Source organism: Peromyscus eremicus, chromosome 16_21, assembly GCF_949786415.1.
Source record: "Peromyscus eremicus chromosome 16_21, PerEre_H2_v1, whole genome shotgun sequence".
Taxonomy (NCBI): domain Eukaryota; kingdom Metazoa; phylum Chordata; class Mammalia; order Rodentia; family Cricetidae; genus Peromyscus; species Peromyscus eremicus.
Window position 1 is genome coordinate 62742453 of NC_081432.1, and position 16051 is coordinate 62758503.

Sequence of the window (16051 nt, forward strand, 5' to 3'; positions counted from 1 at the left end):
GTTTTAGAGACTGTAGGGAGGCTCAGAGATTAAAAGCATGCACTAACCTTGCCAGACCTGAGCTTGGTTCCTGACATCTACACTGGGCAGATCATAATGGTCTTTAATTCCAGTTATGGAGGATCTGCCGCTCTCTTTTGGCTTCTAAAGGAACTGCACCCACATGCACATACCCACACACACAACATACATAACTTAAAATAAAATAAATCTTATTTTTTTTATTTTAAATGTGCTCTAGGAAAAACAAAGCAAAGAGGGATGAGGGACCCGCTGTGTCTAGAGAGCCCCCTGTTCCTCAACATCCACATATATGCAAAGGCCACTGGTGTGTGGTGTGGAAGTGAAGCAGATGCCTCCAGACAAGACCATGCTGAGTCTTCTGGCAGTCACCTGGCTGTGTCTATCTGTGCTGGGGACCCTTATGGAGGCCCCTGATAGGCTCCAAGTGGGGACAAGGCCTCCCATTGTGTAGCTGAGCCACATTGCTGACCCAGCTCCTCTGCCAGTGTGCTCCGCCACCACTCTCTCTCATTTTCTTCTCACTCTGATGACGGGTCTTTTTACAGGGTCTCAAGTAGCCCAAGACGGCATCCAATTGCCTATGTAGCTAAGGATAACCTTCAAATTCTGGTTCTCCCGATTCTACCTCCCAGAGGCCGGGATTGCAGACGTGTGTGGCCACACCTGATTTATGTGGGGCTGAGGATGGACCCCCAGGGCCTTGTGTATGATAAGCAACCACTCTACTCAGTGGGCCACATCCCTAGCAGCCCCACTCGTCATTATTTATGATACTATTTAATTAGCTCATTAGACAGGCCACGGCATTCTCAGCTCTTCACTTTCCCTAGAGGCTAAAGGTCTTTGTGCTAGTGTCTGGCGTGATGACAGAGGCGGCTATTACGGGGTATGAAAATGGCCTGGGATCAGGGGCTTGGTGACCTGTGCTCTACCCCCTAGGACATATGGACAGAGTGGGCTTTTGTGGGTCTGGGCATGGGGACAGGATCTGGAAGTTACGACGGTGATGGCATGGCAGCTGGCCCTGAACACCAGAGAGATATTTTTACCACCCATCAAAATACCACCTCGTGCTTGCTGAGCTGATGCCAAGGCTGCTCCCAGCCTGTGCTCATCTCCTCCCCCGGCTTTGACTGCTGCCAAGAAGGTCTGAGTGGAAAAGCTCGGAAAACTCCATGTGGGTGTGGCCGGGAGTCAGTATGTCTCCCCCTCCGGACAGGGACTGGGGAAGCTTTCAGGGTGTGTGCTGTGGCTGAGACTCAGACCCTGCTCTCCTCACCTTACCTGTGAGAAGCCTCAGAGGACCCCACCCCAAGCCACCACTGATCAAAGGACCAGACGTTTTGTGCTGGCGATGCATTGCTTTGTGCCTGTAATGAGCAGAAGCCTGTGAGAGGGTGGGGTGGTTTCTTTTGGGAAAGGACAGTAGAGGATGCTGGATGCTCTGGGGGGCACAGTAGAAGCCTCAGCAGCTGCAGGAAGCAGAAAATATCACAATAAATGGCAAGGCAACCTGCAAGCCCCGACACCCTTCCTGCATGTGTGGCCCAAGGCTTGAGAGAGCGTGGGGTGGGGAGAAGGGAAAAGCCGAGGTCCTTGGCTTCGATCCAGCTCCTTGATTGATGCGGCCATCTTGGGCTTGTTTCTTCTGGCTTTAAAATGGGACTTGTTGTTGCAAATTTCACAGCTTTCAAAAACAACCAGAGTAATTGTGGGGCAGTTAGGGTTATCCACACCAGCCTTCTCCTTTACTCCCCTCCCACTACCCACCCCAGCCCTCTCCTTTACCCCCCCACACCCACTATCCACACCAGCCTTCTCTTTTATCCCCCACCACCCACTACCCACCCCAGCCCTCTCCTTTACCTGCCCCCACTATCCCCCTCAGCCTTCTCCTTTACTCCCCCACACCCACTATCCACACCAGCCTTCTCTTTTATCCCCCACCACCCACTACCCACCCCAGCCCTCTCCTTTACCCCCCCAACACCCACTATCCACCCCAGCCCTCTCCCTTACCCCCTCACACCCACCACCCCCACTGCTGTGATGGTCCCTATAAAAAGGTGAGTTCTGAGAGCCAGGCCTAAAGACTATTTCACCCAGGGAGGTCTGATGAGGTTTCTTGGGGAGGTTCCCAGATGCAGCTTGGGACCTGGCATGTACCCTACAGCTCATCTCTTAGTCTCTGGCCTCCCAAGAAACAGAATTTGAACCCAAGTCTGCTACGCTCTACAAAGAGTGTCTCCGCACTCCTCCTCCCAGGACAAGAGAGATGTGAAGAGTGAGGGGGTGTCTTGTTGGGGATGGGGGTCACAGATGACATGTTTAAGTCAAGGCCATTGGTTCCATTCACTTTCACACTATCCCGCTCCCTGTGTTCTTCCTGGCTGACACCCCCGGAGTTATCATCCGTTGCCAGTGGAGATGCCATGGGAAAATAGAGGCTGTGTGAACCCAGCTGACTCTCCTACCGTCCGCTCACGGATGAGTAGACAGTGGGTGGGCACTTCAGAAGAGTTGCAGTTAGACAAGTGGAAGAACTTTCCAGGCAGTGCTAATGCTTTTGAGGGGAATAAAGCTTTGAATTGAGGGCAGAAAGTGGCTTAGAAGACCTGGAAGATTCCATCAGAGTCGGGTAGACACATGCCTTCTCCACGCAGAGAGCTGACGGTCAAGCCCTCAGGTGCTCTAATTTGTAACTTACTGTTTAGTCACAGCTACACTGGTTCCCATCACTGCCTCTGAGCAGACGGAAGAAACCAGGCCATGTCTTGACCCTAACAACAGGCAGACTTGGTGTAGAGGGGGGAGAGTAATGGCCTGGCATCAGAACTCCATGAGCCATTTTTTCCCTAGAGCCACGCGGCCACAGCTTTTCTGTCCTAGCATCAAAGGCCAGGCAGGCAAGAAGGGCTGGGGATGGCATCATGAATCTCTGCCAGTGAGTTTCTGACACAAGGGTGTCTGGCAGAGGGAGTAACTGATAGATCACAGCTGGGCTGTTGACCTTGAGTCTTAAACAAAGTGAAGAATAAAAGGTCATATTTACTCCATCAAAGCCGTGGGAGCCGGGAAGTATCAGACTGTGGATAAAGACGTCAGTAAATCACCCACTGCCGGAGCTACTGCCGTCTTCCAGCCTGTGGTGGGCATCCTGTGGGAGGAGAAGGAGGGGAAGAAGGTTAGGGCTTCTTGAGGACTCCAAGCAAAACTGGCTCTGGGCTTCAGTGGTGCTGAAGACTGGTGAGCTGTAGAGGGCTTCAGGAGGTAGGACCCTCAGTCCATCCACTTCACAGACATGATCCTTCCCAGAGGTCGATACTGGCCTCTTCCCCTATCACTCTCCACCTTGTTTTTTTGAGACAAAGTCTCTCACGAAACTTGGAGCTCACCAATTGTCTAGACTGACAGTGAGCCTCAGGGACCTTTCTGTCCCCATACTGCTCTGTCTGTGTGCTGGGTACACATGGATAACTTGCCAGTAAGGAGGGCATCTACTGAGAGGTCAGGAAGGAGCAGAGGCAGGGAAGGACAGGGTATAGTAGACAGACAGACAGACAGGTTATGGACCTTGGCACCTTGGGCAGCTCCCCTTAAGGAAATGGTTCCAAATGCTCACTCCCTGTTATGGACTCATGGCTGAGCACAGCCTCAGCAGCTTTCCCTTGCCTAGTAATCCCTATAGCCAATGTGCTTGTGTGTGTCACACACACACACACACACACACACACACACACACACACACACTGACCAGTGGACACACACTCACACATCATGCAAGCTATGTTATCAACAGGAAGGCTAAAACTCTGGGAAATGAAATAACAGTAAACATATAGCCAGTGAGTTGTAGAGGATTTGAGTCCAGAGCTCAGGCAGCGTGAGTGTGAAACCCTGTGTATATTTGCAGTTGGTGACCGGCTGGCATAGTCCGCAGGCCACAGTTCTCTGCTAACCAGCTCCTGGTGATATGCTTGCAACATTCTCCAGCCCCAGAAGTGGGTGAGAAAGCAGTTTGCCCCAAGTCACACAGCATTCACAGAGGCACCGCCCCAGAGCCTCGTTGGTGGGGTCTGAACAGAAGGGTGTGTGGTGGATGGGGACAGGGGATGCTCATCCTCCAGCCTCCTCCATTGGGTGGGACAGAGATGTCTCCTGCTGAGGTCTGCCAGCCTTACTCTGTCCCAGGCAGTCTGTTTATTAGAGGCGGGGTGTCTGGGAGGATCAGTAGAAACACAGCAAGGACAAGTGCTGAGTGGGCTTCTCTCACCCTCCAGCAGGAAAGACATCTCTCTGAGGGTTGAAGCAGAGGGAGGGCCGATGCTGTGCAGCCTAGTAATGCCTATGGCAGCTTCAGTCAGTGCCCGATCCCTCATCCATGCTCAGTGTCCTCACATGTGGGTGCTGTGTGTCAGGAAGCTGGAAGCAGAGGAGACAGACATCCCCGGTGCTTCCTCAGTCCTGGTAACATTCATCCAGGCTGGAAGAGCCAGCAGACCACAGTGTAGGGTTTGAACTTGATCTTCAGATTGCCTCCAGATGCCATCATGGCTGTTTTACAGTATGTATGCTTTGAGAGGAGGTGCACGTGTCTTGGTTTATGGGCATAAGTGCACATGTGTGTTCCAGTGTGCATGCATCTGTGTACATGCACATGTGGGGGTCAGAAGTAAACTTCAGGTGTCCTTCCACAGGAGCACCACTCACATTTCTTTTTTTTAAGATTTGTTTTTTATTTTTTTTTTACTTCTGTGTATGAGTGTGCATGGCTGTATGTGTGTATGCCACATGCATGCTGGTACCCATAGAGGCCAGAGGAAGGTGGTGGATCCCTGAGAGCTGGAGTTGCAGGTGGTTGGGAATCACCCAACAAGGGTCCTCTGCAAGAGCAGCAAACACTCTTAACCACTGAGCCATCTCTCCAGCCCCTTTCCCTTTTATTTCTGAAAAGGGGTCTCTGCTTGGTCTGGAACTTGCCACTTTGTACTGGCTGATCAGCAAGCCACATGCCCAGCTTGTTATTTTTTAAAGATAATCTGTTCTGAGAACTGAACTCAGGTTTCAGATCTTGCTAAATACAAGTAACTCTCTGTGAGGCTTTGGGCAAGTCACCTCTCTTCAACGGGCCTCCTCCATTTCTGATTTCCTCATCTGTTCATGTGGATGATAGCTCCCCCTGCACACACATAGGGTTGCTAAAGGATTAAATTAACATGTGCAAAATATTCCGAATAGTTTGACATTAGTAAGCATCAATAAGTGTCCATCAGGACCATTAAATACGGTTTTCTCTTCCTGAATTGTTGTCTAACAGTCAGCCTTGACACTAAAATGTGCTTCCTGGCAAGCTTTAATTCTGCCAGTGATGTTCAGGGTAACATAGTGCTATTGTTTCTTGGTGTCTGATGACAACTGGTTACAGGGTGCCTCTCAAACACACCAAAATTCACATTCAAGTCCATTGTAGGCATATAACCTGCACAATGCCTCGGCGCGCTATAACTCCTTCCTATATGTATCTTCCAATACCAAATACAATGTCAATGCTGTCTAAATAAATGGAGAGCTGTTTGATTCAGGAATAGTGACCTTAAATGTATCTAGGATCTGAGGATATAGTACAGTGGGCAAAGGGTTTTTGTCATGCAAGCATGAAGCTCTGAGTTTGGATCCCTATAATCCATGTAAAAAGCTGGGCACAGCAGAGAGTGTTTGTAACCCTAGCACTAGCAGGACAGAAACAAGAGACCCCAAGCCTTCTGGGTGGCCAGGCTTCTCTAGGCAATCAGTAGGTTCAAGGTTCAGTGAAGAAACTATGTCTCAAAAAACAAGGTGGAGAGTGATAAAGGAAGACACCTTATACCTGACACCTTGCTCTGCCTCCACATGCACCTTGCACTTGTGTGCACACACATATTCCATACACACAATCAGAGACAACATGCACATCAGTACATATTCAGAATTTTTTTAAAAATACTTCTGGGGCACAGTGTATTAAATTTGGAGACAAAGAACCTGTAGATACAGAGGGCAGAATGACTTGTCACAGCAAACCAGGTCCTTTTGATTGGATGGAGTTTGGGCAGGTGGTCTATCAACTTGAATCTGTTTCTCCAGCTATGATTGTCACTGCATAGAGTAAAGATGCTGCTTGACACAACCTGCGTGTAGCTTTCACAAGAGTAAGAACTTGATATGTGTGTACATGTGTGCCAACAAACCAGCCACATCTCCTTCCTTCCTGGCTATTGATGTTGGGAGGAAACAACCCCCTTTGGGGCTCATGGGCCTGGGTGAGGCTGGAAGGCAGGCTGTCTGCCTTTGTTTAATGAGACCATTTCTTGTGGGCTTAGATGTGGAGGCTAGCCAGAGTGGGTTGCAGACATGGGCTGTGAAGATGGGTAATAAGGATGCGAAAACAGGAAGTAAAGCCGCAAGCATATCTACAGGACTTCACTAAATGAGTGCGCAGCTCAGTAGGCAGCAGTGATGTGTCTCTGATGGAGGGAGTGGCTGGTCTGGGGAGCTGGAGGAATGATGAAGATAAAAGAGGGGGTGTTTGTCGATAACTTTAAAAAGGCAAGGGCTTCCCTTTAATTATAGACCAGTCAATTCCTCTAACACAAATATTTTCCCTTGTTTTGGTCACTGGCAAATGACAGACTTTTGAGGTCTCATTTTACCAGAGGAACTATATGAGGCAGGGAAGGCTCACTGTTTCAGCAGAATAGTGCAGTAGTGTTTAATCCCAGGGGCTTTCTACCATCCAGTGTCAAATGTCACACTGGTAAGGATATTTGCTTCAAAGATACTGAGGCCTTATTGTCCCCTAGATAGTCTAGGTCAAATCTCCACCCAGGCTACTGCAGATCAGAAGGAGCATGTTGGGGATGCATTCCTGCTCTTGGAGGTCCACCACACATGATTTCCTTCCATCTGTTTACCAAAATGTACCACTTAGACTTAGCTGCAAGGGATGCTGGCAAATATAGATGGAGATGGGAGATCTTATGTGTTAGTTACTCGACTTGCTACAGTGACAAGATACCTCCAAGAAGACTTTAAGAAGTAAGCATTTACTTTGAGTCTCAGTCTAAGGGTATAGACCCTCAGAGAAGGGAAGCATGGTGGCAGGAGAATAAAGTAGCTGGTCATGCTGTGTCTTCAGTCAGAAAGCAGAGAGAGACAACAGCTGGTGCTCAGCTGGCTTCACCTTTTCCCCCTCCTTTCCCTCAGTCTGGGACTCAAACTTATGGATCTATGCTACCTATATGCAAGGCAGATTTTCTCTTCTCAGTCTTCTAGGAAAACTCCCTCCAGATACAGAGCATCTCCTAGGTGACTCCAAATACTGTTGATATTAAATCATGAAACCAGGGAATGAGTTCTGGTACTCAACATAAAGGCTTGACCTTTAGGCCCAAGATGCTTATTCTTTGAGGCAAACTGTACCATTAGGAAATAGTAGATCTAACCTGCCATTGTCTATAGGAGGTCACAGAGGAGGTCCCTTCAGAACATCAGAGGATGGGAGTTCTGGGGAGGGGAGGAGCACAGAATTGGCTGATATTGACAGTTACTAGAGCTTTCAGTACCATATCTACATAAATACATACACATGCACATACACACACACATACAGAAAGATAGGTACACAAATACACACATACATACAAATACATATACACATAGAGAAACACACATATATATGTGCATACATACACACATGCACATATACATACTCATAATCACAATGATACTTCTCAGACACACCAACAACCCCCAACATGTAATTTTCCTCTCACACATAACTTTTATCTACACACATGCTTATACATACCAAGCCCATATATATGTATCCACAAAAGGTCTCAGATGCCTATGTAGTAATTCCCAAGGAAATAAAAGTGCCTCTCTGGAAAAATCTCAGAAACATCTAGGATCTTAAAGATCACTGGGGTAGGGGGGAGGGAATTGAAGCAATCATGTAGACCTGTTCTGTTTTTGGATAAGTGCTGGGGTTATAGTTTCAAATTGTATTCAAAGCATGTGAGCTTAATTAAATATAACACTTTGAAGCATCTTAATTTAAAATAGCAATTCATGCTTTCTAACAGGGGTGCTGCCAGGGTGCATGATTTTAAAATGGGCTGGAGAGATAGCTCAGCAGTTAAAAGTACTGACTGCTCTTCCAGAGGACCAAGGTTTAATTTCCAACACCCACATGGCAGCTAACAACTGTTTGTAACTCCAGTTTCAGAGGATCTGACACCCTCACATAGACATACATGGAGGAAAAACAACAATGCACATAAAATTTTAAAAAAAAAACACTTCAATACTTCAGGAATGTTTTTCACAGAGATGTGATCCTGATGGCTGCTAGCTGCTGTCATTTGGCACAGGTCCCAATCTCCTCTGTCTCTTTGATTTATGCTCTGGAAAGCTGGTCAGTGTGACCACGGGATCTGGCTTCAGTCCGGTTCACCATGGTGAATAACAGCAGAAGGTTGTGGGCATGGCACAGGGATATTGGGCACATTATTCATTTGTCCCCCCACCCTCTGAGGTTACCCTGGAAACTTCTGTTTATTAACCAAATTCTATAGGCCTATGTAACTCAACAAGGGGTGATTTTCTCATAGAGAACCTTCAGAAATGTTTAGTGACCTTTTGGTTTGTCAGAGCTTAGGCTGTTTTCTGATACCTCAGGGTTAGAAGCAAGGGATTCTGCCAAACCTTTTGTAAAGTGAAAGGAAATATACTCATTCCCTTCTAGGACTTACCAAGACACATAGGGGAGAGCTAGTGAATCCATAATGCTGAAGGAGGTTAACAAGCCATCTTCTAGATTAGTGCTTCTCAGAATATTTCCTAGGAAGGACTAACTTTCTCCTTCTTAATTTGTTGCAGACCAAGGATTTTAGAAGAACATAACTGGAATAAATTCTCAGAAAATACATCACATGCTTGCATGTGAAAGCCAGTGCTAAATCTCTGTAAAAACATCAGTATTTATTCTTATTTTCTGTATTCTCTGATCATTGATCAGATACAATTTGTGGACCAGCATCCATTTGTTTATTGTAGCTACATGATTCTCTCTCCTCCCTGGAGCAGCAGGGATATGGCAGTTTGGCTGATATTGGTCATAGTTAGTGTTATTCCATTTTAGTCCTCTATGCCCTGACTGCTTCTTTGCAATGAGTCCTTTTGTACAGTCTTTGTTCCCCTATATCATGTCTCCTTAAACTATTTCTACTTGTAACCCCTTCTACCTGAGAAAATCACATGATTTCAGGTATGTAGGTCTATGAAACAGATATGAAATCAAACATTTATTGATAAAAGGCCATGAAGAAATTGATTTTTAAACAATTCCTTGGTATATATACACTTTTACCATGTGTTGAAAAGCAAAGCAAATTTGCATACTAATGAGATGGATATGCTTGTTTATTTTTAAATGAAGAATTAAATCTTGGCTGAATATTTGATAGTGGAGGATGTGAAGCATCTTCAACATTTTTGAGAGCTGGTTGATATTTTGATTTTGTAATCTACAATACTGAGAATGCCACTTTGCATAAATACATAATATAAAATGGCAGAAGGATATTTACGGCCATTTCAAAAGAAATTGACAGAAATTCTGTCCTAATCCCAAGCCAAAAAAAAATCATTTAATTTGAGTTTTCATGAAACTCAAGCCAGCAGCTCAAACAACAGTTTTTAAAATCAAACACAATACAATCCAAAGATATGTAATTTGATACTTACATGCTGGGTAAGGATGGGAGGAAAATAGTAAGTTTTTGCTTTCTATAATTAAACCAGTATGTTTCAATAGAGCAGAAATCTCTGTATGTATAGTTAAAAAAAACACTAAAATATACTATAGCCTGGTCTGAGGTGTTCCAGGCAGTTTGTTGGCTGTGCTTGGTGTGATAACTCAGACAGTGAAGTGTGCATGCATTGAGTGTTCAGAATCAAGGCTTCAGTGTCACATAATGCAGTGTGGGTGAATGCTGCCAGAAACACATTGAATGCATTGTGAATTTGACTTTGAATTAATTTGAGGCTAGTGTGTGTTCAGAAACATTCAGGTGTTGCTGAAATGTTCATTACAGTCATGGCAGTTATATGTTAAATGATCTCATAAGGTGGTCATGACATGAAGTTTAAAGAATCACTAATAGTTTTTTTTTAATTATGTGTGTGTTACTATGTACACATGAGTGTAGTTGCCTGTGAAGTTCAGAAGAGAGCATTGGATCCCCTGGAGCTGGAGTTACAGGTCACTGTTAGCCATCCCATTTGCGAGCTGGGAAATGAACTCAGATCCTCTACAAAAGCAGTATGAACTTTTAATTCCTGAGCAACCTCCTCAGCTTTATCATCCCAGCTTAAAAACTAGGCTTTAGATTGTGCCTCTGCCCCCCCCAGGCCCTGACTGACTTGGAATGCTCTTACCTGAGCAAGAAGTCAGAGGGTGGAGTTAGTCAAGGTTGGAATCTCTGATGAGGAACTTTGACACCACTTGTGAGTCACAGGTAATTCTCGACCCTTTCCACGCATCTCAGGAGCTAGATTATTTTACTTCCAGGTTCAAAAGTGAAAATGCCTGAGTATGGCATTGGGAAGGTTTGTTTAGCTGGTAGAGCTACCTGAGTGATGGAGTATGGGTAGGAATGTAGGGGACCCCAGAATTCTGGACTTGCTTCAAGAATGACTGGATAGCTTTTATAGAGGAGCATGATGGGGTATGTAAAAACTCACAGGTAGGAGATGAGCTCCATTTCAAGCCTGGAGACAGGTAGGTCTTGCTTTGGATTAATAAGAATAGCATTTCTGGGACTGGGGGGGGATTTCTTCAGTTGTTGAAGTGCCCAGTTCAGGCCACAGAAACCACATGAAAAGCTCAATGGGAGAATAGTGAGAACAGATCCCTGGGGCTTGCTAATCAGCTAACCTAGCTTTACCAGTGCATTCCCAGCTAATGAGAGTCCTTATTTCAAAAGTCAAGGTGGGCAAGTCACCTTAGGAACAATACCTATGGTTTACATCTTGCCTCCACATACACACATGTCTATGTATCTATGCGTGCGCGCACCCGCGCGCACGCGCACACACACACACACACACACACACACACACACAGTAGTAGGATCCCTGGCTCTATCATTTCTCTAAAGGGAAGAGCAGCTTCCTATCTCTCTGAGTGGGAGTGACAGACAGTCATTATCTCCTTCAAGGTGTCAGGAGGTTGAATGAAACGATGTGCATAGACCTCCACGCACACAGAAAGGCTCAATGAAAGCTGGCAGCTACTACTAGGAAAGGCAAACTTGATTCTGCCAGCCAGGTTTTCTGATTTAGCTGTGTGTGTGTGTGTGTGTGTGTGTGTGTGTGTGTGTGTGTGTGTGTGTCTGTGTACTTAAGTAGGCTAGAAAAGGGTGTCAGGTCCCCTGGAGCTGAACTGCAGGCAGTTCTGAGCTACCTGACATGGATGCTGGGAACTGAACTCGGTCCTCTACAGGAGCAGTAAGCTCTCTTTACCACTGAGTCAAACCCTCTTTTTCCCCTCTGCCCGTATGGTTGTTTGTAACAACAGCAGAGTCATTTCTGTTTCCCTAAACATAGCTAATCTCAAGCTGACTTCTGGGCTCGTGATCCCGTGTCCTAGGGCTGGTAGGATTAGACACATTAAGTGTGGAAAGTTGTGTTTCATAGCAGGTGTCCCAGGACACGATCCCCTCCTCTCGGGGTGTACTCTTGCAGCTCCTTCAGCTGGTGTCACAGTACAGGGCTTGACTCAACATGGCCCATAGCTTCCCTGCCTGGCCCGGGTGTGGCTTTGCCTCCCCACATGCAAAGTGAGGATCCTGAGAGCCAGCCCTGCAGAGAACAAACAAGGAGCTGGTCAGACTGCCTAGTCCACAGCTGCCAGCGGGCTCTGTTCTTACTGGCACTAGGTCATGCTGCTCTGACTGGCACCACAGGACCCCAGGAGAAGGAGCTGGTGAGCCTCAGTGTCTCCTGCAGTCCTTCAGCACTGGCCACACTAGGCTCTATCCTTGGATCCTGCTCAGGCTTGGAATCTTCTAGGTGGTCACGAGCTGCAGAGGATGCTGAGCAGTGCTCTGGAGAAATGGGTGTGTGATCAGCTCCAGGGCACTGAGGACTTAAAACAACAAAAAACTTTATTTATAGCCCAGCAAGATGGCTTGGGGGTAAAGATACTTGTCACAAAGCCTGGGATCCTGAGTGCATTTCCAGGTCCCTTGTGATAGAAGGAGAGAACAGACTCTGGCCTCCACACACACAGCATGGCGTGGAAGCATCATCCCTTCCACACACAAAATAAATACATAAAAGGTAATGGAAAGCTGCATTTCTTTACAATTATTTGTTATTAATGTGTGTATGTGCACACACGCACATATGCAATGGCCCATGTGTGGAAGACAATCTTGTAGAGTTGATTCTCTATATCCACCCTTCTGGGGGTTCCAGGGTTGGGAAACAAGCTCTTTTACCCATGGAGCCATCTTGACACCCCCAATAGAGAATTATTTCAATGAAAGGAGAAGACAGATTCCAGTGTCTGTCAGTGAGTCAGCAGCTGGTCCTAGCTGTGTGACCTTGGGCAAACGTCTAACTTCTCTGATCCTCAGCCATCTCTCCCTACTCTGTGAGGTAAGAGCACAGTTGCTGCTCTGTGGTCATGATGTCTGGATAAAGAGAAGGCTGCAAAGTCCCAGACAGACCTAAGGCGCTGGTCTGCAGGACCTAGCTGGCCGCTTGTGCTAGCCTCTTCCACCCCATGCCCTGTGGGGTAGGGCTAGAGCGGCGCTTGGAGAATCTTCTTTAAGGGAGCTCCCAAGCTGCATGGGTAAAGATAGCAGCCCCCAGGGGTAGATGGGTTGTCAATAGCTGTCTGCTCAATCCTCCCAGCAGGTTCTCAGGTGGAAGACTTCAGGCGCTGGTATTTCATATCTGATATCTTAATTATGTTGCTTGGCTCTGAGTTTGAGAGGATGATGGGAGCTGATGGAGCCATTTTGTTCTCAAGGGGCATGAGAGTGGAAGGCCTTATAGGTGAAAAAGGGGTACAGGAAAGCTGCAGGGGTGTCCTTATGTTGAGGCTGACCTCTCTGCAGGATTGGATTGCCTATGGGAGTGGCCCAGACCCCATCTGTGGGCAGAACAGAAACTGGAGGTCACGGCAAAGGTCTTAGAGATCAGCTTGTTCCCAGGATTCCAGAAGGAGCGCTCAGGCTGCCACGGACAAGGCCCCATGTGGGGACATTGATACCTGTCAATCCTTCCTCAAAGATGGAGGGACCAGGCAAGGCCTTCCTCTCCAGGAACTCTGCTACAGGTCTCTTGGATGAGCCAGTGTGCTGACTGGATGTAACATGAGTGGGGTGCAGGGACAGAGTGCTTGCCCCTTGGGAGTCAGGGTAATTTCCTGGGCTTCAGGGGGTCACTGTCTCCCACTCTGAGCAACATGTTTGCTCAACTGGAAACAGGAACTGCTCTCTCCCCACCAGGAGGACCCTTGCAGGAGAGAGGTGCTGGGTGCAGGCTCAGGGCAGGACCTGGGCTCTGATTCCCAAAGCAAAGGCCCGGAGAGGTCTCCAGGATCTCCTATGCCCCTAGTGTGTTAAGGGGTGGGTGGAGGGATGTTAGCAACAGACATGGGGGAGGGGCAGCCTCCCCACTAATTCCTGAGTCCTCCTTGTCCTTCCCAGGTGACTTTACTCCCCTCTATTGCCCACCCACTGCCACCAGCTCCACCTCTGTCCCACGTCTAGATGTCTCCCTTCATCCATACTTTCAGCTACTGTTTTTCTTCCCTTCACCTTTGAATTCATTTGGGCGCTTACTTAACCAAGACTGGAGAGAATGTTCTGTGTCTCCTTCCTTTTCTCTGACACTCCATCCCAGAATATTTCTCTCTCATATTTTCTTTCACCCCGCCTGTCACCTGGGTCTTCTGGATCACATGTCAATCATTCTTTCGCCATTTTCTATGTCACACTCCTAACTCTTGACTCCTCCCCTCTCTCCCTTCTCATCCCTCTTTATCCACTGTCTCCATCTTTTCCAGTCTCTGTCATCCTTTGCAGTGGACCTGCACGTGTCTCTATCACTCTATATCTGCCTGCGCCCCCCCATCACCCCACCCTCTCTGACTCTCTGTGTTTGCCTCCCTCCCCAGGATGATCCCAGCCTCCAACAAGGCCTTCGTGGTCAACAACCTGGTGTCCGGGACGGGCTACGACTTGTGTGTGCTGGCCATGTGGGACGACACAGCCACGACCCTCACGGCCACCAATATTGTGGGCTGTGCCCAGTTCTTCACCAAGGCTGACTACCCACAATGCCAATCTATGCACAGCCAGATCCTGGGGGGCACCATGATTCTGATCATCGGGGGTATCATTGTGGCCACCCTGCTGGTCTTCATCGTCATCCTCATGGTCCGGTACAAGGTTTGCAACCACGACACCCCAGGCAAGATGGCAGCAGCCACTGTCAGCAATGTGTACTCACAGACCAATGGGGCCCAGCCTCCACCTCTGGGTGGGGTACCTGTCGGGCAGCTTCCTCAGGCACCACCCAAGGTTGTGGTGCGGAATGAGTTGATGGACTTCAGTACCAGCCTGGCCAGGGCCTGTGACTCTTCTTCCTCCAGCTCCCTGGGAAGCGGGGAAGCTGCAGGCCTGAGCCGGGGTCCCTGGAGGCTCCCACCCCCTGCTCCTCGCCCCAAGCCCAGCCTGGACCGCTTGATGGGAGCCTTTGCCTCCCTGGACCTCAAGAGTCAAAGGAAAGAAGAACTTCTAGACTCCAGGACTCCAGCAGGCAGAGGGGCAGGGACATCGGCCAGGGGCCACCATTCAGACCGAGAGCCACTCCTGGGGCCCCCGGCCACCCGTGCCAGGAGCCTTCTCCCTTTGCCCCTGGAGGGCAAGGCCAAAAGAAGCCACTCTTTTGACATGGGAGACTTCGCAGCTGCAGCCGCAGCTGCTCCTGGTGGCTACAGCCCCCCTAGGCGGGTCTCAAACATCTGGACAAAGCGCAGCCTGTCTGTCAATGGCATGCTCTTACCCTTTGAGGAGAGTGACCTGGTGGGAGCCCGGGGGACATTTGGCAGCTCAGAATGGGTAATGGAAAGTACTGTGTAGCCGGGGTAGGATCACCCTTCCTCCTGCTCTCAGTGGGAGAGGAAGGGGACAGAGTCAGCACTGGCGAGTATTTGTGGAGTTTCCATGGTGATGTTTACATCCAGGGACAGTCTTGTCTCCCTGTCAACAGCCTCATGTCCTTCTGCCCAGCTGCACCCTTTCCCCATGTCACCTTCCCAGGCCTGTCCCCACCACCCAGCGGGGTGTGCTCAGGGAATGGGACTCGCTCAAGTGTCAGACTGAGCCCTGAGTGTTTGGAGAGGCAACACACTGCCTCTCTATTCACAAATGTAGCGACAAGCAAGTGGCTTCGGATTGCTTATGGATCCAGTGTTGTTTTGATTTCTTAATTTATTTTTCCATTTCCCAGACTCCTCTTCGTTCTTCTGGATAATCGAGAGTGACCTCTACTTGTGAAAGTGTGTTCCCAGCAGGCAGGAGGGGTGAGGTGAGGGTTGGGTGGGAGTCAACAAGACTCTCGGTGTTCTGTAGAAGCCCCTGCCCAGAGACCCCATAACCCTTCACCAGCCCTATAGCCTGCCCTGGGTGTGTGAATGACCCAGTTTTCTGTTTCCCAGACACGACACCCACACTCAGCAGAACAGACTGAGTTAGAAAGTTAACCGCAAGCTACAGGGGGGCCCGGAAAGGGCTTTGTGGTGGGGGGTGGAAGGGATCTTACTTTGAGGATGTGGCCCCTTTTCCTGGGAATCTGCGTGACCTGTGCTGATCAAAAGGACTCTAGGTAAAGCAGACGAGGCATTGGGGGGGGGGGGCACCTTAGACTACCAGGCTGGTTTCTGGAACCATGAGAATAGGCCACTGAA

General features: G+C 48.4%; 1 protein-coding gene across 1 annotated transcript in view; it reads left to right on the plus strand.

The window, feature by feature from the left end:
• The window catches only part of Lrfn2 (leucine rich repeat and fibronectin type III domain containing 2), a 26817-nt gene extending 11593 nt beyond the window's left edge, over positions 1 to 15224 (plus strand). Inside the window, exon 2 of the mRNA XM_059243916.1 lies at positions 14258 to 15224. Coding sequence (XP_059099899.1) covers positions 14258 to 15224 — 967 coding nt within the window. The remainder of the gene's footprint in view (positions 1 to 14257) is intronic.
• The last annotated feature ends 827 nt before the right edge of the window (positions 15225 to 16051 follow it).